Source organism: Cyrtonyx montezumae, unplaced genomic scaffold (assembly GCF_038088225.1).
Source record: "Cyrtonyx montezumae isolate F1298 unplaced genomic scaffold, pur_monq_1.0 scaffold_17, whole genome shotgun sequence".
In the NCBI taxonomy this organism is placed as follows: domain Eukaryota; kingdom Metazoa; phylum Chordata; class Aves; order Galliformes; family Odontophoridae; genus Cyrtonyx; species Cyrtonyx montezumae.
Genome location: NW_027071903.1, coordinates 13,423,902 through 13,449,085, shown reverse-complemented (window position 1 = coordinate 13,449,085; position 25,184 = coordinate 13,423,902). Strand labels below are relative to the sequence as shown.

The 25,184-nt window shown below is 36.8% G+C and overlaps 2 protein-coding genes across 4 annotated transcripts in view; one reads left to right on the top strand and one right to left on the bottom strand.

Moving 5' to 3' along the window:
* The window catches only part of LOC136046656 (dipeptidase 2-like), a 472,322-nt gene that overhangs the window by 99,545 nt on the left and 347,593 nt on the right, over positions 1-25,184 (top strand). The gene's annotated exons all lie outside the window — the stretch shown is intronic.
* SLC6A2 (solute carrier family 6 member 2) overlaps positions 12,651-25,184 on the bottom strand; it is a 61,284-nt gene continuing 48,750 nt past the window's right edge. The window contains 4 exon segments of the mRNA XM_065733302.1: positions 12,651-17,083; positions 18,685-18,756; positions 20,155-20,322; positions 22,317-22,417. Coding sequence (XP_065589374.1) covers positions 17,060-17,083; positions 18,685-18,756; positions 20,155-20,322; positions 22,317-22,417 — 365 coding nt within the window. The 3' untranslated portion in view covers positions 12,651-17,059.

Sequence of the window (25,184 nt, the reverse complement as noted above, 5' to 3'; positions counted from 1 at the left end):
AATCTAATAAAGATCTGAATCTAAAGCAGTTTGACAATAAATTTTTCTTCTGACTGCAGAGGAAGTCTTGTACATGTGTGTACATCAGTACGTAAATTCAGTCCAGGATTGTACTTCTAACACCTGCTTCCTATCTGCCTCCTCATGTTTTGGCTTGTGTGGAACAACTTTGGAGTGGTCTCCAGTGCATGATAGCTTCTGTGGCAGTGTCTGCAGGAGGCCCTGATTATGATGTTTTCAGTGGTGGATTAGTTATTTATCTTTTTTTTAATGACTTTGAAATAGCACCTGACAGGAAAAACAAACCCCAGAACCTGAGCTTGTAACTCTACTTTTATGAACGTTTGTAATTGCACAGCTTTATGGTCCTAAGTTATCTCGTAGGAATTTAACATCTTATTGGAAGAATGGAGTTATACCCTTCAGAAACTACTTTCCATTTTTGAGCAAAACCCTTTCATATTCATGGGGTTCAACATTTCATGTTGTGTTCTAATGCATTTACATGGAAGATGCTGCCTGTATTTCCTCTGTCCTTTGTTTTGTCTGAACATATCAAAGATTGGGCACCCACTGAACAGCCAAACTTGAGCGTTTTCTGCAGATCTGAGGGCTTTTCACAAGATAGATATGGGCTTGTTCATACAGTTGAGTCTGGGAATTTATTTCTGGGTTGGAATTTATGAAAATATTGCTGCTGTGGAACTTCTAGAAAATAATTAAAGCCCTTTCTCTAGGGATTATACTAACTATGGTCAGTGGATTTGAGCTTATAGTTTATTATAGCCAGGACTAATATAGGAGTTTGCTCTTGGGGTAAGCATGCATCAATCTAGTTGCCACTGGGTAGGCACACTAAGTACATAAACAAGAAATAAGGAATCTGTAACTCAGCGTACTTGAGTTGTAATAGAACAGGATTGGAATAGTCTGTTCTTGGAGGTATGGGGAAAGCTGGATCAGTGATGGGGTGTTTTTTAACTAAGCTTTTTTTTTTTTTGGAGTTCTCTGGTGAAGAATCGTTCTCAAACTTGCCATGTTGCATTGACTGACATCAGACTATTCTGTTGTATTTGGAATGTTGTAGGAGTATCTGCAAAGTGTGTAATACAAATGAGAACTGTATACAGAAGAAACATACTTCAGCTTCAGGAATCACTTTGCATTCTGAGAGATTTCTTGACTACAGATTTGGATGCTACTTAACTTTTAATATTTAAAATCACAGATTATTCTGAAAGTTTGTAAAGAAGTCAATGTTAGTATGTCTGTGTGCTCCTTTTTGCTCTTAAAGTTGTTTGATAATATTCAAATAGAATCAGGTGTAAGTTTTTGAGTATGGTACCTTTTCTATCAGGAACCAGACAGCTTAATGTTTTGTCAATTAGATTAGAGCTGAAATTGTCTGAGTGTGTTTTATACCAGACAGCTAACCAGAACTTTTTCCCATGGAATTGGATTAAACTGTTGTAATCAGAACAATTATGTAGAGTTTTGTGGCTGGTTTACTGACTCTTATTTAAATAAATTTTAAGGAATTTTGTAAGTTTGACCTTTTCTAACATCAGAGAGCAGCAGGAGACTGGAAGTAAATGAACTGACTGAAGACATGTTGAAATGTCAGACTTTCTCAAGCATAAAATCAGTATTGAAAATGGATTATACTAAAGCTGCATAAGATCTTTGAAACTTCTCAAATTTTTTATTTTTTCATTTTTGGTGTTTAGTTCATATCAGTTTTGTTTTTGCTGTGTTCTCAGTGGAACCCTGTAAATTAAGAAGGACTTTGTTGTTAATGCTGTTCTACATTGATATTCCAATGCTTTTGTTCTAATAACTAATTCTGCTGCCTTAGTAAGACTGAAATAATCTTTCAGAAATAGAAGGGAAATCCATGGGAATGTCTGGCAATTTCTCTGGAGTTCTTAGTTACCATTTGACTCACAATGGAAATAAGAAAGATACAGAGAGACTATAGATTTGTTTCAAACACTGTCAAAGCAGAGGAAAAGTCAGTGGGGTGTAACAGCAATTAATTCCTGCTGATATTGTACAGGGTCTAAATCTGTACAGAACAGTTATTCTCTATTTGCAAATTAATAAGATCTTAGTTGAAATTTCACTCTGTGGCCCAGAAGCGGGAATGTAGCATGAGCTTAGAAGTCAGGTCAATAAAATAATTTTCAGTATAATCTGTTTACTCTGTGTAGATCTTTCAGTCTTCCTAAGGATGTGAGCACAAATTAGCTGTTAAATACACCTAAAACATACATATTGTGTGTCTTCTCTGAAACTGTAGCAAAATTTTATCTAAAACAAGGCAAGAAACTGTACCTTATTTTGGGTGTTAAAAAAAAAAAAATGAAGCCATTACAGGACAGCTAACTTAGTCCTCTTGACAAAAGCTTTAATCTTTTCCTAATAGTCTATTTTTTAGAACAATTGGCTTATGAACAGTTTGTTAGACTGAGACCCTCAGTTGTTAGATTCCAATTTTACAAAAAAACTAAATATTTTGTTGCACCTACAATAAACATATCTGGGTTGAAACTATTTCTGCAAACTGAGCTGCTAATTGTCTGAGAGGAGCTAATAAAAAGCAAAGACATCTCAGTGGTAATGGACTGTAACTCAAATGCAGATAAAAAGTATACATATTTAACATATGGAACAAATACCTCACAGTTCAGAGGGAGAGGGTGTATATGATGCCTGGGAAGATGTTTCAAGGCATATCACCTGAAGCAAAACATTTTTGAGAGATAGTAGGGTATAAATGGATTTTTGTGATGTATGAGACTCCTGTCTGAAAGAATAGAGCCTGATCTGAATTCTTTCTGACCTGAACTTGCCTGCTATCCTAATTTGTGTTGTGAGGAATGTCAGAGCCAATGTATTTCCAGTAGGGCTCTGCACAGGAGAGGTGAATGGGAGCAGAATTCGTCGGTCACAATGTTTTTGTTTTTTTCTTCTTAACTGCTTAATTGTACCTTGGCTTTATATGAAGTGACTTTTTGTGCTGCCTTTTTCTGAATGACAGTAGCCTTGTGTACTTAAAGGGTAATGTCATTTGAGCTTCAGAAAGCATCAAGTAGTCAGTGGTAAATGTGAACTAGTGCACTGGCATATTGCTAGGACCAAAACAACAAATCAGATGAGTAGGAAACAGCTCTTTGTTCTCAGATAATAGAATATTCTCAGTGCCTGGGAGGGATACTAATACTTCAGGTTTAAATTTTAAATCAATAGATTTAAAAACAAAGAACAAAATACTTCAAGGGATGTGAGGTCAGTTCAGTAGGTAAATTCAGTTATTTGCTCTGTTGCATGCTTAATAAAAAGCAAAAGAACAGAACAGTGACTTAGGGTTACAAATACCCAGGTTCCATGTGAATGTTTTGCTCTGCTTTGCAACTGATGTGGGTTATTGGCCTTTCTAGGGAGGTGTGCTGACACCCTGCCAACTCCCAAGATTTTCTTGTGTTCTGGGATTTTTTTTGAATGGAAAAAACAAAACAAACAAAAAAACCAGCTGACAAACTGTTCTTTCCCAAAATTGGGAAGTCAAAGTTCTTATACAGTCAATTCTCAGATTTACTAGTCTCCCATTAGGAATGGGCAAGTGAAATTCAGTGTTTACATTATATATCAGACCAGTTTTTTCTAACACAGAAGCTTTGTAGTTGGCAAATGCTGACCCTTACCTGCATTTTCACAGATGATGGAATGTTTTACATTCTGCTTCTGAAACAGTTCTGATGAGTTTCATAGTCTGGAACCATTTGACTTCCTTCTTAATCATTGCATTCCTTGATTGCTTGAGCCATTTTGAGGCAATTAGGAAACTCAAATGCAGGTTGCACATCTGCCAGATCTGTTATGTCAGGAAAGGGAAAGCAGTAACCTGTAGCATGGGGCTGTGCAGCTAGGGGACAGTACTAGTGTCATGCAGCAGCTGATGCTGGTCAAGGTGTGCCATGGCTTTTGTTAGAACTTTATGCCCATGTAGAGGGCTCTCCTTTCACTCTGAACTATTCTGTGACACATTTCACCATCCAGACCTCAATGCCTTTGTCCACTTCCCTCATCAATAACAAAGATTCTGAAGTATAATGGCAGCAGGGTTAAGAACAGGCTGTAAAGTTAAATCAATGTGCTCTTTACTATCAGGTTTAATTAACTTTAAGGTTGGAAAGCAGAAGCATAAGGGAAACTATGAGAGACTTCTTAGTAGAACATGGAGGGCTTAATGTTTTTCAGGTCTGATGACTGAAGTTATAATGAAGAAAGTAGGTGGCAGAAAAATCAATCAGTTCTAGGAACTGAAAACAGGCTATGAAGATGGATTAATTTTAGTCACATGTTTTGTGCTATGTCTGTTGACTCTGAGAAAGTTCTTCCATGTTAAATGATGACGTCTGAGCCTTACTGTGGAGGGTTTCAAACTGGCAGCCCTCAAAAGACCCTTAAAGACTGTCAGAAAGAATCCTGCTGGGATGGGTGGAGATGATAACAGAAGCAGTGTACTTTAGTTTGTATTTCTTTTTACTTGTCAATGATTTTTGTTTCACTTTTCCAAAGAAGAAAACACAAGCTATTGATTCTAAAGTTTTCAGTTTTGTAGCAGAATAGCTCTAATCATTTTTTTTTGATTCAATGATTCTTCAATGATTCTTCATTTTTTTTTTTTTGTAGCAGAATAGCTCTAATCATTTTTTTTTTGTGATTCAATGATTCTTCAATGAGTGTTAAAATATTCAAATTTCTTAAAAGATTTGCTTTCATGGGAACTACAGGATGAAGTGACAAGCACCTATACTTTGAAAGGTAGTTGTATTATTTCTCTGCCTGAAATTTTCTGTGATTTTTTTTTTTTTACCACCTAAAGAGGCTTTATTTTTACTGTAGATAACTAGAAAGATTTGGGTAAATGATAGAGCTGCAGATAAAATGGAAGCAATAGAAACAGGAAAAAAGCCACAGTTTGGTGGAGTTGATGTAAACGAAGCTCTCAAAGGAATGGAGTTTCCACTCTAAGTGACAAGCAAGTTATTGATAACCTAAACTGCATAGTTGCTCTTCCAGATTCATAATGGTACTGGGGGTTAGATCATGGCAATATTTGGGCTGAAAGCTAACCTGTGGTACTGAAACATGATGGATGTTCTGCAGCTAGTTGTACAAATAGCTTCATCAAGAGAGACAAAACATGTCTGCTTGAATTAGAACAGGATATGAACCTAGATTGAATGCATTGTGTATCAATCTAGCAGTTGGATACAGGGAGGAAGAATGCCCTCTCTAAGTATGGAATGCATAAAGAACATTTTCTAAAAGCAGTGATGACTGGCTCCAATTTCACTGCCTTGTCTCAGTGTTCACTTAAATATGTTGTTTTCATGTCCCTCAATCTCCTAAATTTATTTTATTGTAGTTGGAAAGGTTGGCAGGAGCCAACTTGCTTATTTCTGTAGGTAACAGTTCTCAAAATGTTTCTTACTGCGTTGCCTTAGTGTCCTTTTTAAGTGCTACAAGGTTGCTGTAGTCCAGATACAGAATTACTTCTGTTATGTCCTAACCTGCTGTTCAAGGGTCAAAACAGTATTTTTCCAGTCAACTAACTACTGTGGATAGCTTGACTGATTTTTTTTAGAAACAAATGCTTGTATTATTTTATTAGAGTGTATACCTGAATATGGTCTGTTACTCATGTAGTGTCTAACTTATCACTTCCATATATTGTTCTTATAGCTGCCTAACTGTAGATATGTGGATGAATGCTCCTCTAATTGTAGACAGTGCTTCCAGTTTACCCATTTTTTTAAATCATCTTTTGATATTATCCTACAGGCCTTACTTAAATTTATCAGCTATTATTATTTTTTTTCTGTGATGTATACTACTGTTTTATTACTGTTTAAATTATATCCTAGTATGTTCTTCCGCGTTGACGCTAACCTTATTCCTCAGATTGTATTATGGTTGTGTCTTGTGAACATGGCAGGTCTTTCAGCAAATCACCAGGCTCTGTTCAGTAAGCAAAATGTGACCAGCTCTGGGATATAAGTTTATAACTTTCTGCTTTATTGGCCCTACCTTGAGCAAGCTATTCCTCTGGAAATTAAATTTATAGAACAGCAAGGATCCCAATCCTGTTGTATCAAGTATCTGGCACCTAGAAATACTGAGTTACTGCTGAGCATCTAACACAATAACATCACTGAATTCTGATTGCAGAGCTCAGAATATTTTTTTTCCCATCTCATTTGACTTGGAAACAAGGGAAGCTGATTTCTTCCATCCTGTCTCCTTTGGGCCAAGCTGAGGTGTCAGTAAGATGAGTAGTCTCCTTTTTTTTTTTTTTTTAAACAAAGTGATCACTTAATACCTTAGTGCTGCCTTTAGGCTGTTCTTTTTGGTTTCTTTCAAATGAATTTGGAAATCAAAATCTTAAAGATTGGAAGTAAACTTTTTTCCTTTAAAACTTATTTCACATTTCCTGGTCTTTCCTGTTATTGCCTAGTGCCATATTTTTGTGGGGTAACTGTACTTTATTATGAAGGACAAGGTATAATGAGGAATCTACAAGTCAGATTCTGCTAAGTGTAGATATGAGGTGTCTATATCTTTTCAATGTTTAGATTTAAATAAAGATTCCATATTTAGTACAAGAGGAAGAGGAGGGGACTTGTGAGGTCCAGAAGAACTACCAGCCAGGAGGGAAAAGCTTGGCAGAGTGAAATGATAACTCTTTAAACTTGTCTAAGTTTAAGTCCAAGAACTTAAACAAGAACTTGTCTAAGAGAAGTCCAAATGCATCTTGTGATTCGCTCTTCAAAGCCATAGTCTTTTTCCAATAGAGAAGTGAATAGGGCACAAATATTAAATATAACTGTGAGGTACTGCTTGTACAAGCCGTATGTAATGACTTGAAGAGTCATCTAGAATATAAGACTTGAGTTCTTGCCCCTCTGCATCTCAAAATTTTGCTTTTCAAGTGATTTGTGTGCTTTATAGGAAATAGGTTTTTTTATAAAACCCCCCAAAATATTAGTGATGGTTATTTTTATATATTAATGGGAAAGTGAAACCACCGGTCTGAAACCTAATTGATCATTTGGCAAGTAGGACTGCTGCTTTTTAGATTCTGGTGCTTTTCCTGAACATCTGCTGCAGCATAATACAGATATTAGTAAGCAGTCTGTTACCATCAGATTGTTGCACATGGTTTATATCCACTGGGATCTCAAAATTGGTTATCACAGCTTCAGAGAATTGCTTGATGAAAAGCATTGCATCTGTATAACGAACTGTTATTAGTGGCTGAGAAACCATGACTTTCTCATATGTTTGATGATGGCACAGTAGTGAATATGCTGATGTCATGTCTTTCATGATCCACACAAATAATTCCCTTACTGAATATCTGAATAATAATCTTCTGAAAGCATGGGCAAGCAGTTACAAACCTCTTTTTAGATGTGCTCCTTTTTAATTTGTGCAATTCATACCATACACAAAGCAGCAACATTAACTGGATTTATTCTCTAGAGTCATGTAGCAAGCCAGGTTTTTTTCTTGTAAGCTTATTTTTCTATGCAAATCCATCTTTTTAAAGCACAAATATTACAAAAATACTTGCATTAACTTGTCTGGAATTACTGAGTAAAAACATTCATCTTACAAATGTTTCCTCTTTTTGACTTCAGGAACAATCTGTGGCTGAGTTTCTCCCCAATAAAGTTATTATACTAAGGAGGCAGCCAGTTTTAAACAGATTATTGCTCTGTTGTTTGACTTTCAAGCTGAAAAATTGGAAGCTAGCATATCAAATGGGGCCTTAACTCTATCTGCCTTATGTTTGTGGAAGTTGAGAAAAGTAAAGTCAAAGGAGATGTGAGCAGTCTCCAAGGACCCTAATGAGCAATGTATGGGGAACCCTCACAAGAATGAGGCTTGGCCCATCCCCACTGCAACAGGCCTGGAGAATACATGAAGAATAATGGAATAAGTAGTACTACTGGGGAAATCTTAGTCCTTGTTGGAGTTCATGAAACGAAGACTCCATTTGAAGGTAGACCGCATTCTTCCATGTTGCTCAGTTCCCCAGAATCAGTGGACTGCAAAACTGGCTTTTGCTTTTTTTTGGCTCAATGTATTTGGTTTGGTAGGAGTAGGACACCAAGTAATTACCAAGTCCCTTAATAATAAAGGGTGTCTCCTATGTTAGAGTAAAGGAGAAAATGGAACTTGATTTCGGGTGCATTTTTACGTGCTAATGTATGAAATGTAGAAGCTCTTGAGGGACTACAGAACATCACTACAGCACTGGCAAATGCAGCACCAGGTGTGCATGCAGTCATGAGGATCAAATGTCAAACTCTGAAACTCAGTAGCCTAGTGCTGTACTCTGAGCTGTGTGAATTGCAAGGGCACAGCTGAGCAAATGCTTCCCCTAACTGTGAATTAACTGCTCGTATCAAAATATCAATTTTAGTTTTGCTCTGTTTGTGAATTGTTATTTCACGTTTGTGAATATTATAGCAAGCTGTGCTTGCGTAAGTATCTGTAGAAGCAACATTTTCCATGTTAGTGTTTGTGGAAAGCAAATGCTTTAACTAAAATAGCTGAAAATGCTATTCTAACATTAATCTCATGAATTTATAAGAACTGGAATTCTGTGTCAATTAACTGAGAACTGGAAAACGAGGTGTTTTATAGACCATTCTGTGGGCAGTTTGATTGGAGTTTAGGATGGAAAAAATACTGTCCAAGAGTAATCCTGACTTGATTTTATCTTCTGTAAGAAAAACACAATGAAAATGAGGGGGGTGGGGGGAAAAGGAAGAATTATTGAAGACTAAAGATGTATGTAACTTGCTGATCTTCCTCAGAGCAGGTTTTTTTTGTTTGTTTTTCCTTTTGCCTGAGTTTTGAATGCTGAGTGTGCTTTGGATCACTATGCTTGAGCTCCTCCCCAAGTCAGAGTGAATTTCTATTGTATAAGAATAATCTGATGTAAGTCAATCAGTATTATGAAAATCTGAATGTGTGCAGTGAGGATAATACTGAACTTATGGGTACTTATCTTATAAGGTATCTTAAATTCAGTATTCTTCTACCCTGATTGGCCATTCTGTTGAAACTTGGATCTGTCAAGCGTGTAATCAAAGGATTCATTTGTTACTTTTGACTCCTTGTATTCTTTTGCTGTCTCTTGCCCTCTTAATTCTCTGGATGCTTCAAAACGTACCGGCTGCTAATGTTTAATTTGCAAGATGCATCAAGCTTCTGAAGTGCTGAAATACTTGACAAGAAGCTGTCTTTACTTAATTCTTCCAATTTTCTCAGCACTTTGAAGGCACTTAAAACAATGTTTAAGTCAGAAGAAAATGAATTCACTCACAGTATTGACCAGAAAAAGTAATTTGAAAATCTAGCACAATTTAGTTGTGATACAAGCTGTGTATGTTTGTCCCATCTCATCACATTCTGTATGTATGTCTGCCCACAGCTGATATTTTCCAGTGAAAAGCAGCCATTCACATTCCACCTGGATTTAGTGTAAAGATTTTTTCTGGGGTAGACGTCAGCTTTATGCAACTCTAGAATGTCAGCTTGTTTTGAATCTGGAAGTGAAAGATGTTCCCTTCATCAGGTTTTTGTGCATGTTCTCCTAAATGATGATGTTCCCTTAACTGGGTCTGTGCTGGATCAATTGCTGGCTATTACATCCAGTGAGCTCTGTGTAAGACTAGAAGGTTGGTTCCTTGTCTTGTTACCAATAACTTTGAGAACTGTCCTTTAGATTGTTCATATTATAAACACTATCAGGTTGATACAGCTAGAGTAACTTTCAGCAGTCAATATTTGAATATTCATGACAACTTCTTATGCACTTAAATATACTTCATAATGTACTTACAGCATACTGGTGTTCATGTACTCTGAAGCAGTGGGCATTGACCTATAATGTTTTTCTCGCTTGAAGGCAGCAGAGGTATATAATCAAAGGTTGTATCTTAACAACACTGATTGCTTTCTTTCAGCCTCTATCTTGTCCATAAGACTTATATTTGCCCTACTATAATTATGTTCCTGAAAGGAGTTCACATGTGGAACGCTTCCTGTTTGTTAGGTCTGCTGTGCACTAAAACAATGTGAACTACAGAGGCTGAGAAATACATTGAACACAGAGGCTTCTGGGCTTCTAGTTCTAGCGGCTGCTGGACTGTAGTGGGAGCTCAGGACTGGTGTGTAGAGGCCCTTGGCACAGGGTTGCTGGGCCCTCCTGGGAGGGCAGCCTCCCACTGCCAGGGGGGTCACTGCAGAAGTGAGGTCCAGCTGCCAGCAGGGAGATTTGGCTGCAGCAGCACAGCATGGCCTGTCAGATATCACCTGGGAGTAGTAGTGACAACAAGCACAGTTTTCATTTTAGCTTTTAATTGACTGCCATAAGTAAATTCTTGTTACATAAGATTTTCTTTATATTTATGTGCATATGTCAGATATTATTTACTTAAATAATTTTATACACAATCTTGGAATAATCTGTTACATTAATGCACAGCTTAAAACAGGTCTTATTTACACCAATCACAGAAAGACAGAAGAATGAGGACAAATACTTAACATTCACCATCTTTATCAGCATTTTAAGTATAGATAACCAGCACACATCACACATATCCATATTTATAAGAAATGTAGGTACTTCTAATTACACACATGGGGTCTCCCTTTCAGAAAACAAAATGAAGAGCTAAATGCCATTTCCCCCGGATAACAAAAGGTTTAAAAAAAAGAAGAAACAGATAACAAAGAGGGGAAAGGGGCAGGCAAATGGACCTGCAGATTGTAATGAATCAGACATGGGGATGTCACGGCTGTTAGGACACTTTTGGTCACTGGGGCACTTTGGGAAGTATTTTTACTAGTGGCAAGTGCTGAACTCCTAGGAGAATTTGTTCCTGAAAGCTGCAGTGTAATCTATGCTTTGGAAGTAGACCTCTTTGATACTAATTTCATGTTAAGTCTTCTAACAAAACAAAACTGCAGCCTGAGGTTGACTTTTTTTTTTGTTTTTAAGAATATAAATTAAAAACTATAACTTCCTCTTATGAAATTAAGGCAGCAATGGAGAATATTGTGCTACAATATACATTAGCTGTAGGTAATGTTTTTTATTCTCCTTTATCGCATGTTTACATTTATGCTCAAAGGTAAACATGCTGTTGAACTAGACTGCTTAACTATGAAACTTTATAATGGAGAAATAGGTCCTTGTTATCCTTACAATAACCTTGTTAAATTAGCACTGAATTTTTCACCTTACAATGTATGCTTATATTTTATTAAAATTAAAAAACCAAACACCTGGTAAAAATATTATGTATTTCCTATACAGAGGAACATTTCCTATCCTCTTATCTAAGGTAAAGTCTAGTCACTGCTATAAAAAGGCATTAAAAATTAAGCAGAACACTGGTGTAAATAAAGTAAATGCTTGCTGTAAAGCTTTTGTTTGTAAGGCAAATCTTCATCAGGCCTATTAGAAATTATTTTCAAAATATACTATTTGGAGATTCTCCCTTAACTGATATTACTCACAGCATGCACAAGTTAAGTCCTGCAGATAGGTTCAGAGAGTGCAGTGTAACTAATTACAAATGCAGATTACCTTGACAATGACCAAGAAACAACATGACACCTTTAAGAGAGCCAGTTTAAGGCCTAGTGATTTTCTTAGCTCATTGAAATTATTCTGTACCCTCATTAAAGAAATTAAGCAACTGTTGTCTAGCATGACAACTAAAAAAAACTTAGAAAGGAGGAAAGCATAACATACAGGTGGTCCAATCTTGCTATCTGCTTAGGTACAAAAACACTTATTGCCCTTAAAATGCAACTCCTGGCAGTACAGGAATAATTCCTCTGCATGAAGGCCGGGCTCTGACTTCAGCCTTCCTACCTGTTTCCTGACTCCACCCATCTCCAACTGCTTGTTCAGCACTTACATCTTGGTGTCTAAACTTCCTTTGAAGGAAGACAGTTCTGTTATTTTTGCAATTTCTCTTACTTCCATTTGTGTGCTTCCATTAGATCAGCTATATAGTGGTTGAAAGTTGTCTAAATATATTCAGGTTTTAGATGGGAAAAGAAAACTGATCAAATCCTGCCATTAAAAGCAGTTGGTGACATTTATCTGGCGGTTGATGTGTCTGTCTTGATAGTGGTCAATATCTGATGCATGTAGATGTGTCTAAATTTGTTCTCAGGCAGTGTACAGTACTGCTGTACAAATTACCAGCTGAGGGTCTTGGACCTATGTAACTTCTACAAACAATGTACAAAAATGTGGAATGTTTTGCCTTGGTAAAAGTTTCTCTATGAGTGGCGTAGCATACAGGTTTTGTTATTCCACAGGTAAACTTAAGCAAGTTACTTGGTCATTTTGAGCACTCTTGTCTGATGGCTGTCAAAAATGTCCTTCAAGATCGTGGAGGGGAGCAAGTGCTTGGTGGATTTTTTTTTCCATTTTGGACTGAAATAGTTGAACAAAAGAACCATTTTCCATGTAATGGAAACATTTGAAATGGTTCTTTAAGATGGAACCTCTTTCTTCTGCGATCCTCTCTGAAAATCAGTGATTTTTTTTCCTGAGGACAGCATCCGAAGATGCTTCAAAAATAGCTGTCTCCTGGTGCTATAGCCAAACTTGTTTTTTATGGTACCAATTTAAAACATCATGGTGGTCTTTAATATGAGGAGATCAAGTTTTGGCACATCAGCTAACCTGGGGACCTTGAATATTCTCGTAGCCCTGAGAAAATAAAATGTAATAAAATATTTTACTGCAATGAGGGGCTCCAAATGCAGATGTAATTCCAGCAGGACTTTGGAACTGCTTATGTCCAGGTTCTGCAGGCCCTTTTAAAACATTTTAAGTGGGCAAAGCAAGTAAGACGTTTGTCTCATCTCTTTTGAAATACTTGATTTATGGTTTGGATTTGAATGTTGGGAAAGAGATTGCTTGCTGATGCCTCATGAAACTTAGCAAAATCAGTTCAGGACAAGGATGAAAGCTACCAGCTCCCACAAAAGCAAGTATCTTAGTGACTATTGTATTAATCATAAGAACTGTAAAATAGGCATTAAAAGAAAAATGAATTTCTACGTGCCCTCCTCCTACAACCTAACAGTACAAAGTAAACTTAATTCATGTCAAAACAATAGACTAGAAGAGTGTATGTATACAAAAGATGTTTGAGCTTGACTTTTTAATAACAGCATTTAAAAGTTATTTTGCTGGGAAGAAATGGCCAATTATAGGGAACTTCCTCTGGGAAAATTACATACAACATATGTTGCACGTGCAGTTGAGGGAACACGTACAATAGTAGCAGCCAAGTATTTCTCCACCTACAGTCTATATTTAAAATATTATGTTTGATCCTGGATTTCCTGCAAAATTCCTCACTATAGTAAGATATCTTTTAAGTGTTGCCAGGGTGTATGCATCGCTTCATGAGACAAGAAAGACTGGCAAAGAAAGCTTTGGTTCAGAGGCCAAACACAAAATACAACTAGTGCTTTTTGGCTGTTGCCCATGAAGGACCTATAGTCTTTCTACTCAATTCTAAAACTCTGGGGTTTTAGTATTGTGGCTGTAGAAAAGTAACAACTGTATGAAAAATTATCCTCCTGGGTGGCAGCAGAAGTACAAAGGAAAATGGAGAATCATTCTTTGGTGTTAGTTAACTTTAAGACTCGGTGAAATAACGCAGACTTCCAGCAGATCTTTTTCAGAGACAGGGAAGAAGGCAGGGTTGGTCAGAAAAGAGATGCTAATGTATGACAGCTGCTTCCTTTATTGGATTAAAACAAAGCTTTCAAGACCATGTTTTCTAGAACTGCCTATCTGTTTATATGCTTCACCCAATTCTCCCCATGGGCTTGCTACCAAAACAGCCAACTAAATTAGCAAGCTGATGATGCTGATCTTGAAAAAGCTTGCAACCAAAACTTTAATTTTTGGAAGTGGACTGCCTACTTCATCAGCAAAACTTGCCATTGTATGGGGACATTTGGGAGAGCACCAATCTCCAGAGTGGGTCTGTTCCCACAGTAGATGTTGCTGTGGGAAATGGTGAACTACTACTTGGCTGAAAATTCAAGACAGCCTTGGAGGAAGACTTGCTGGTAAATAACTACCTGGGTAATAAGAACCTGACTGAGGGATCATCTTATCTACAGTGGTTGAACTGAATGGAAGTGAGTATCTTAGTGGCATTTGATGTTTTCAGTATTGAAAATGTATTAGGGAGCTCAAAGCAGGAGTCTGAGAGAAGCTACCCTAATACACCACAGTTGTGCCTGTTTTTATATACTCAGTCGTCACAAAGCTTTTTTGTTACTTGAAAGGGTATTGGTTGGTTTTTAATGGCATCATTTATCAACAAGGAGGCATGAGGTAGTTGAGCATCTTATTCTATGGGAATTGAGAACGTTGTTCTCCGTCTCTAGGACAGAAGTTGTTATTTTGGGGAGATTACCCCTGGGCAAAATCCTGAACTTAAAGTCCAGCTGTGCAATTAAATGTCATGAACTATCTTTTTTGATAGTGCTATTCCTGATAATAGAATAGATTTCCCACTGTCTGATTTTCATGTTGTTTTGATAAGCTTTGTCTGTCAAACTTCAGAACAAGGTGACAGTGGTGCAGTGGAGTCCTGAGCTTATAAATATTATGCTAAACTTAAGAAGTTAAACGATAACAGCAATAAAAATAATGAAGTGGATCATTGCCTTGGGAGTTGGTATTTAAAAAAGTCAAACTCTGAAGTGCTGGATGCAGCTGATTTCACTCCCCTGTTAAATAAATTTGATCTATGTCAGGGCAGTGTGGGGGTGAAACATTTCCTGTGTGAGTGGTAGTGGCAGTGGGGCATCTTACAAGAGACCATTGGTGTCAGTTGTTAGCACTTACAGATGTGAAGAAAAACAAATGATAAATAAATGGCAAACTGTTAATGTGCCACATTAAAGAGCCCTCCAAGAGTTTCAAAACATAGTAACTTTGTTAGAAGATTTTTTAACCCTGACAATCCACTGACTGAAGCAGCTGTATTATTGAAAAGTAAGCTTTATAACAATGAAAAGATCTCCCTGTAATTTAGTGAACAATAAAAATGGGATTACCTATAAAGCTGGAGGAATGGTGGGTTAGGTTTTATTTTCTTTTCCCCTGTTCTTTGAAGCAATCAACGCTTTCATTGTATGGACTTTCAGGTAATTACAGAACTAGAACAGCAACCTTTTGAAACTCCTTTATTACTGAAATATATTTAATAACATGGTTTAAGCCACTACTGGTCATCAGATGGGCCAGAAAATGTCTGCCTTTATAACTAGTAGACAGTAACCTTTGGATTTAAAGACATATGTAAATAAAACCACTGCTTTGTCACCCAATCTCTTTAAGAAGAGATAATGCTCGATTCATTCTGAAGTATTGATCCTGTTGGAGGAGAAGGATGAATAAGATAGATAGATTTCCTTATTGTTATTATGAAGAGAAATCAATGCTAAACAAAACAGGCTGAAGTCACTTGGGGCTTTTAAATTGGGCTATTTTAAAAGAGAGGAAAAAAGCACAGAAACCCTCAATAGTTGCTTTATAAATTAATGAAAACTCCATCCTTTAAAGCAATCTCTTTAAAAAGAAGCATTACATACATTTTAAAAAAGCTGAATTGAATATACAGAGGCAAAAACAAACCCAGGACATTATCAGAGGTAAGGACCCAGAGGTAAACTCCAGGCTGGATTCAGCTGAGAAGCTACAGCTTCTGAAAAAGCTTATCTGGTAATAAATAACTACAAGAAGTAACTCAGCTACCACATCTACTTATCACTGGGAAAATGCTACAGTGGTATGTTCCACAGAGACTGAGAACAGCACCCAAATGCAGTTTGTTCTGTATCTTCTAGTTTGCATAATGCTATCAAAGAGCAGGGATAGGCTTATCCTTCAAAGCTGTTCAGCGCAATCTTGCTATGTTTCGGTAGGTGAATCCAGTAAGAGCATAATAGCTTGCTTACAATAGCAGAATAAAACTAAAGTTTGGTATTTTGGTGCTTGTGGGTAGATATAAATAATTTTAAAATCATTATCTCTTTCTATGTATTTTATGTATGGTACTTTATTTGGCATGAAGTATAACAAGAAGTTGAATGTGTAACTGTGTATGAAATGTTTTTACAATTAACTGAAAAAGTCAAAGTATGGATCATATGTCAACAATTAAAATGGTTTTATCATATATTTTCACTAAGAACTGTGTGATTTTTAAACTGTATTCTGTACTTAGTAGCTCTGACAGGGGTTCTGATCCTGTTACTTCTTAGCCTGTAGGATTAAATGGACAGCAAATGGCACAAACATACAGTAAAGACAACTTTCTTCACCAAGAGAAGAAACTAATAACAAACCACTGAAAATGAAGTACCGAGTCTTCATTTCAGAAGGATGCAAACTCATATCCCAAAGGATAGCATGGAAGAAAGCTAGTAATGTTAATACATAGGTGAAGTTGCTCTTCCCTCACAATTGAGAAGTACTCTTTCTTTAGAACTAAGAACGTTCAGTTGTTGGTTTAAATCAGGTTGTGGCAGAGTATCTGAAGTAATTATTTCTGTCAGAAAAGTTGAATTCACTTCTTCATGATAAAAGAGCTTCTAATGTATGTTGATTGCTTTTTTTTTCTCTGCTCCCCCCTCCTCCTCTTCTGCTAATAGCAAAACTCACAAGTTTTGGTCATGTAGGGATCTCATGGCACCAAAAGATATAAGAAAAAATAAACGGAGTCTTTTAAAGATCATTTGAAGCCAAGTAATAGAAGGGAGGCATTGAGAACAGATGTCTTCCCTCAAAGAGTCAGTACGTGAGCTCTGAGCCAGCCTGGTCCAAGCATCATTGAGGGAGCTTTGAACTTGACTTTTCTGTATTCCCAGTTTAGCTTAAAATATTGTTTTTTTACCCTCAACCTGTTGGTTGTCATATTGTTAGCCAGTGTTGAAGCTGCAAAGGAACATAAATAATTGTTTAATAACATTGATTTGAGTGATGCTGGTAAGAGATATTTTAAGAACATTGCTGACAGAATCACAAAGAAGTCTCAGATAAACTGACAGATTTCTGTGGATTCCAGACAGCAGTATGAAATGTGCTTGAATATAAGAGGCATTATTGGCTGAGCTTTCAGCTTAGTTTTAAAATTCAAAGCTGATATGAAGACAGTTTTTGTACTTCTTGGTCTGTGTTATGCTCACAACCCTGAACAGGAGTAATGAAGTACTAACTGCACTGAAGCAATATGATATATCCCTAGGTGTTCAGGGAAGGCACCACCAATTTAGTATAACGTGTCCTGGTCTCTGACATACTTGGAGAGATCATTAGGAATTGGCTTCAAAGTATACTTTTCTAATTTAAGTGAAATCTGTTTGCTTCCTTTTTACTGTCACAGATTTGGGTTCAGAAGTATTGTGTAGCAATCACTGCGTATATCCCTATTCATATAAGAACATCTGTATCTGGAAAAAAGAGGTTATTACTCACAGCTGGAGTATGAAAAAAAATATCTTTGAATAACTGAGGATAGGAATGGTGGAGTGAGGAATGAGAAGGAATTAAGAGGTGCTGTGTTACTGCATGATCTTGGCCACATCACAAAACTGTTCACAAGCAGGAGGCTTTGTTTGTTTTTTTCTTTTTTTTCCTGCTCTCTATAAATCTATGCTTGCATTATTTTCTTCTGAAATTAAAAAAATATACTTCAAGCAATAATTTTCCCAGTATTTTTCAGATCAGGTAAGAGTGAGATTTCTTTTTTCCATATAAATGCACAAACCACTGCTATAATAACGGGGTCATGTTTTGAGGTAGTGTGCATAATTGTAGTTGCTTTCAACTTTGAAGCCAGAAAGTGATCCAACATGAATGCTGATAACAGTAACAAATCTCATATTTGCATCCTTTTTATCTTCTGTGAAAAGAAGTTTATTGCAGTGGGGTCATTTTATTTACTAAAAGGAAAGCAGTATTTGGAAACCTGTAGGATATATTTCATGGCTGCTTAAATCTCCAGCAGTGTTCTCTATCAATTGTAGACCTGTGAGCAGAGCCTATTCCACACAGTTTAGAACATGATTTTGTTGTGGCCATTAGGTCTGTGCTCTGACAATGGATATTTGGTTGCTCTTTAATACAATTCTCTGACACATACTTGGAGATTTGAAAATGATTTCAGATTGCTGTGTAATAATGGGGGGGAGAGGATGTGACCTATTGACATGCATGTTATATTCCAGTTGAATATTCATCTTGTGGTGAGATTTTGCTGTGTTCAGATACGACCTAGGATACAGAATTGAAGAGCGTGTAACATTATCAGTTTTGCTTAGCTGTTTCCTCATGGAGTGGAAAGTGGGTGCCAAAAGCCTTCAAACACTGTTGGTGCATAGAGAGAACTGAGCCTCCTGCAACACATCATGCTGGCAGAAATAAAGAACCACAGACCTGTGGGCATATGCCACAAGGAGGCTGGTGCAAACCTGTAATTGCTGCTTAAGGCAGGGTTGGTATCAGTAGATGAAATACAGTGAAAGAGGAGTACAAACCTTAAACTGCCTGACATGTCCTTGGGCCACGAGCTGGTGTTCATTTTCAGGTGTGATGCAGTAAGCTAGTCTCTAAACCAGAGGGGAAGAAGAGGAAAAAAGTCAGCCATATGAAGTGGGATTATGTCTGTAAACCCCAACCTATAATGGGAAAGTGTGAACTTTATTTAAAGCCATAACTTAAATGTTAAATATCACTGCATCATGTGTCTTTAACTCAGTCACTGCGAGATCAGATTTCTTGTAAGCCCCCTGATATTAGCACTTAATATAAGAAGGTACAGTAGAAAGTTTATGCAAATACTGAGTCCAAATATTTAGCAAGTTCATATGGAACAGAATATCAGGAACAAGCTGGTACCACATACTTTATGTCCCCTGAACTCACGCTATTAAGGCTGTGTTTTGTCAAACTTCGTGCTACTAGGAAAATCATTAGAATTAGGATTTCTTTAATGAAGTGACTTTTTATTGTACCACTGCTTAGAATAAGATGGTCACAAATTGTTACTCCTTCAGCTTTTGCTCTATTCAGTGCATGGAGCATATATGTATGGCTTAAGTGGGTTTGTGTAGTGGAAGATCCTGCTGCCCAGTACCCTGGCTCATTTACTGAGGCTAGATGATGATATGATAAGCAGTGCCTTTCAGCATAGGATTTAGAAGTTCTTCCTAATTTCTGGATCTGTTTCAGCACCTTGGTCTGGATATAAAGTTTTTTTCAAACATTCTGGTTGAAAACAATAAAAAGATCTGCATAAATTCAATTCCAGGCAAATGATGGAAGTAATTCCAATAAGGAAAGGATAAGGGAATGTATCTGACAGAAATTAAAATACTAAGTGGCAGCTGTTAAAAACAAAATACTGGATAAAGTGGAATCTATTGCTCTGATCCAGTACAGTGTTACGTCTTTTCTTGCTGGTTACTCATTACATGATCAATGGAATTCCTGAATGCAGAACTATTTTTAGGGTGCATCCTGCCTTCCCAGCACATGCATTTGTGTTTAGAGACTGATGTGAAGTCTTTGACAGGGGAGGTCTGAGTTAACTTTGTGCATAATGGTTTATAACACTATCCCAGCATAGTGTGACAAAGCATACCTTGGACTTAGTCTAGGTTATAACTGTGTGAAAACTAAAACTTGGAGCTGAATGTGAAGATAACATAGTTTTGTATTTTTTTTGCTACTGAGGAATATTTTTTCTCATCAATCAGGTTAATTACATTCATAAAAAATCAGTTCAGTTTTAAAAACTATTATGATGTTTTCTGTAAAGAAAATTTCTATCTAGAAACAGGAACAGGATGCAGTAATCCTCAAAACTCCAGCCCATCAGAAGCTGAATCCAAAAGGTCACTCATAACTAATAAGTTTGGGAAGCAAGAGAAACAAACTGTCAAGTTAGATCCAGCCATTCCATTTCAGAGCAACATTTTATGACATTTTATTAGCATTTCACTTACTTCTTTAAAGGTCCCACGCACATTCATAAATTTATAGATAATATAGGCAGGCACAAGTATCATTGAAGATAATGCTATTCCCCAGCCAATGCGATTTGCCCAGAGAGGAAAGGTGTAGTCATCATAGGTCAGAGGTTTGAAGTTTATTATGCTGACTACTACAACAAACTAGGGGAGAAAAAAGAACACAAACCATTGCTTTGAGATGTGAAGAAACTTGGTGGAAAACAGATTTTGTGCTTTTGGTTCGGCAAGTGCCCTAAGGAATATTTAAACATAAATTAACGTTTACTTTCATCTTATTTATTTTGTTCCTCTTACTGCTTAAGCTGTTGAAGTTCTTGATGAGTTTACTAGGATTAACAGTTCATTTAAGCTACTCTGTATACTGATTATTAGATCTTTTAGGGGGAGGATCAGGTTGTTATCTACTACAGCCTCACCTGAACTAGTGTTACAGGCATGAAAACAAAAATTTGTAATGAAACAAAATCTCTTCAGGATCCATTGTTTTTCCTCTGTTTCCCAGAGGCTTTACTTTCTTAGGAGTTTTGTACTCATTTTCCATTGAGAATCATGTAAACTCAGCATTATTCATTAAGTGACAGAAAGTGACAGAAAGACCCTTCATGGGCTGGAAAATAAAGGTGTTTACTTTTTATGTTTGTTTGCCTGTTCTGTTTAAATTTGTTTGCTCATTTTGTGTGACTGCTTCATTACAGATCAAGCAGCTTATAAGGTATAATTAATACACCTGCTTGACATAATTAATGAGTATAATTGCATACAACTTATTCTCAGGTCTTATTCCACTGTGTAGGCATCTTGGTGCTCTCCAATAAAACAAATAGCCAGTGGAAGATATACTCTAATACACATATTACAAATGCAGTGATTTTTTTTAAATCAACATTCCTGAGTGAGTTCTGACATGTTTTTGTCTTTCTGAACTGCTATATCTAATCAGTAGTAGATGGTTTTGAGCTGTTGGGGTGATACTGTGCTTCTTCAGGAGTGTAAGATTTGCAGTAGCCAGGTGTCAGGAAGAGAAAATGAGTACATACAGTTGTCTATGCATGAAGGCAAAGACTATTAGTTGTCTTTAAGATAAAGATAGGCAACCCTGAGCATCTGGAAACACACTTTCTACCTGATGCATCTCTTTTTGGAAAGGTAGAGCTTTAAATTAAAGTTAGATTTGACATTTTCTGGTATCTAATAAAATCAGAATGAGTAAGCCTTGGAGCTGAAGATCAAATGCATGGTAATAATCATCAGAGCCAGATTACAGAAAAGCAAATTGAATGTGGTTTCAGTAACCTAGAACCCCAGGGAGAGTCTGCAAAACATCTTAATTCTGGAATTAGGAAAGACTGACAGTGGTTGCTTTAATTAAGTGTGAATTTGTTTTAATACTTTATTTAAAATTTTTAAATTGGTGCCTTCCAAAAAATGGTTTGATCTGATTTGGTATAGAATAGTGACATTTACTTCATTAAAGTTATATTCTTTTCAGCTTCGCTAAAGATTTTTGCACAGTTTTGAGGCTTTCTGCATTGAACTTTCTTGGGGTTGCCCTGTAATACACACTTAAAAGATGAGAACAGATATAAAAGGTTGCAGTTTTAAACTGAAATCCATACTAGTAGAAATGGGAAGGGGGGAGAGGTGGCAAACCTGAACGTTCTGATGCATTTTGCTATCAGTAGGAAATAAAATTATGAAAAGCTTTGGTAGTAAGGGATGTAATGTTGCTAACTTCAGCTACATCACAGATACTCAGCCTTCTGCCCTAGTGAAATCTCTTATCCCTGGCTGGTTTATTTTCCCAACAGAAAAATGTTGTTTATTGTCAATAGATGTTGGGACAATGCTGCCTCTAGCTGTGCTTTTAGTATTCTCTAAGAAAAGCTTTTCAAATTACATCCCAAAGAAGTGAGGGAAAAGATGACCACAGCCACAATTAGCTTCTCCTTAATGAACAAAGTATTCTGCACAAAATACAACCTATGCCATTGAGGAAAACAAATAAATTCAAGCAACTTGTATTCATCCTGACAATGTCAGGCAAAAAAGAACCACCTTGATCTTGATAACTATTGGATATTCTAAGAAAGGCATGCTAGCATTTGTTTGATGATGAAATAATGATGGAGACTTACCAACAGAAAAGCAGGACTAACAAACTTCCAGCACAATCTCCAGTAGAGGCCTGGCTTGAAGCCCATCATTTGTTGGATGTCTTCACTGAATCTGTCCACACCTAAAAGGGATGTGGACATCAGAGTGGCATAAATCTAAACTAATGAGATGCTGGCCTATCCCAAAATACCTGATCTTCTTTTAGAAAGACTTCAGAGAGTACAAGACTAAACTGACCTATTTTCCATGAATAGATGCATCTTTGATATTGCAATAAGGATTGCTTTGAAAGTAATGTCCCTTAGTTTATTACGTTGGCCCATAATATCAGGGACAGATGTTGATGGTATGACAGTAGGAGTTGAACCTTTCCGCCAGCATTCTGTTGGATCTTGTTGCTGTGTGACAGATGGCAGCAGATGACAAAATGGTGTCTGACATGGAAGCGTGAAGGAGATGAAGTGTCTTGTTGAATTTCTCTTTAGCAATGTAGAGGCTGAACATGCTTTCTGCGGGGGGCACTAGCCTGGACTAATTACTAATTTTGAATAATCTACAAAGGAGTTTCCATACTTTGCAGCAATAAGCTGGTAGCAAGCTGTCGGTGAGAGATGTGCGTTTTTTACCTTAGGGATGTTAATTCACATTAGTTGGCATGTTTTGGACTTCCTGGAAATATTCTAGTCTTCATTATAAGTATTGTACTGGAACACATTTTTTGCATTAACTGACAATTGGCTAAAATTTACTACACAAATTGAATATGCATTTTATGGTAATATGAAACATCTCTTATGGCAACTGTAAAATATCTATTTCAATGGTAGCATCTTCCTAATTTTTCTTACTGGTTCTATTTTTGTTGGATTTCCCAGTATGAGATATATTGTAAAAGTTTAAGCTCTCAAGATTTTCTCCCTGTATTTTAGAATGGGGTGACTTTTGCAGATATCAGAATGTGGGGGGAAAAAAACAAGCATTCAACATCCTTTCAGAATTGTCTTTAAGAAGAAAATCTGTCTGTGTGCCTTAAGGGTGTTGCCTCAGATATAAGTCTTTCTAGTGCAGCCTGTCCTGTCAGGCTGCTGGTTTGTAGTTGGTTGTTGCACTTAATGTTCTCAGGAAGTTTGATTTTAATCCTGAAGTTGGTAGGTAAACAGCGAAACTATAGCTTTATCCAATGAATTTTATTTGATAGAGATGATGTATTGTTTGCTGTAATAGTAGTTCCTCTTTACGAGGATCAGTTTAGTATTGTAATAATGAGGGCAGCTCAAGTATTCCCTTCACTTGGAGCCAGGGATATATATTTGCAAGATCTGCACTCTCAAACTTCTGTCCTGTTGTGAACCTCCTCCTCCACTGCCCCGCAGTATTACATACAAGTGAAGTAAAGTACTCAAATTTAAGAAGGGATCTGCAAATGCTCTTTGATCTCAATTTGATTCTATTTGCAGTGCCTTCTGTGAACTTTAAAGGGACTGAATTTCAACTGCTCTAGATACTAAGAGTTGAAATTTATTGTTGTACAGAAGGTGAAACAATAGGACTAGATAACCTATGAATAATTTTTTCTGAGATTTCAGACAGATATCCTCACAGCTCAAACGGTATTTTCTGTCCAATATTTCCTGAAAGTGGGGGATAAATAGGCCATGTTCTCAGGCTGCTTTTCCAACAGTGTGCTTTTTCAGCAATACGGTCTTCAAGTGATTCTATAAGCAACCTGTGAGATGAAAAATAGCCTCATCTACATGTGGCAGTCCCTGTAGGGCTTGCTCATTTCCAGTTCTTTTGTGATTCCATGGGATAACTCAGAAGGATATACCTAAACTGAGTGACTACTTTGCAGCCACAGGGGGGAACTGATACCACAGGCAAAACTCAAGATTGGTTGCCAGAGAATTGGTGTGAGGTATGAAAATGATCTCCTTGATTCTCCAGTGAAAAACAAGAAAGACAGATGTATCATCTATGACCAGCCTAAATACACTGACTTCAAAGAGAATTGAAGAAGTGTTATTTCGGAACTAATAAACTTTGCAGTTGCGTGGGAATGTCTCTGCTGCAACCTTCTGTTAAACAGCACAGAAAATCTGACCTGCACTCTATGTATGGAATCAGTGTGGAAAAAGAACAGCTGAGCAAGAAAATGAAAAACAGATTTGGCTATAAATGCAAATTAGCCTCTTAAAACTGGGACAGCATTCTTTTTTTCTTGTTGATGATGCAGAGATCAGAGTTCAGAGAGAATGAAGGTAAACACATTGCCAATGCTTCCTACAGTGGCTGTGTGACAGACCTCTGGAAGTCATTTTGCTGTACAGGCAAAGAAATATGAATTGCACAGAAGCCCTTGAGCAGTTTCTTGCCTCTGAGGTGAATTTTTTCAGTGGCCATAGCTGAAATATTTTATTGGTATGTTTCTAGAAGGTGGTGAAATTATTTCAACACCTGATTGGAGCCTTATGAGCACTTTTTCTTTGTTGTATCTACTGTTTCCGTCTTGCTTAACTCTACATTCCTACATGACAAGTAGTTATCTTTTATAAGCCTGGATTATTATTATTTTTAAATTGGAAGGTAAAAATGCATAATAATGCCTTCAATGCCATATATTTGACTTAAATGAATTAAAAAAAGAAATCAAGTGAACTACACTGAAATAAGAAAGTAAGAAAAAAGGAATCTTGAATTAGTTTAGAAGTGATGATGATATCAAGGTTGAACAAGAGAAATAGTAACAGTCACAACTAGCACATCTCATATTAAAACAAACTTGCTTTCCCTTTTCCCTTATGCATTCAGGTGTATTTTTCAAGAAATTTCACAGTAAGCGAGCATAGTAATAATTTGAACTTAATGTAAGATTTTCTGCATTTTTATCT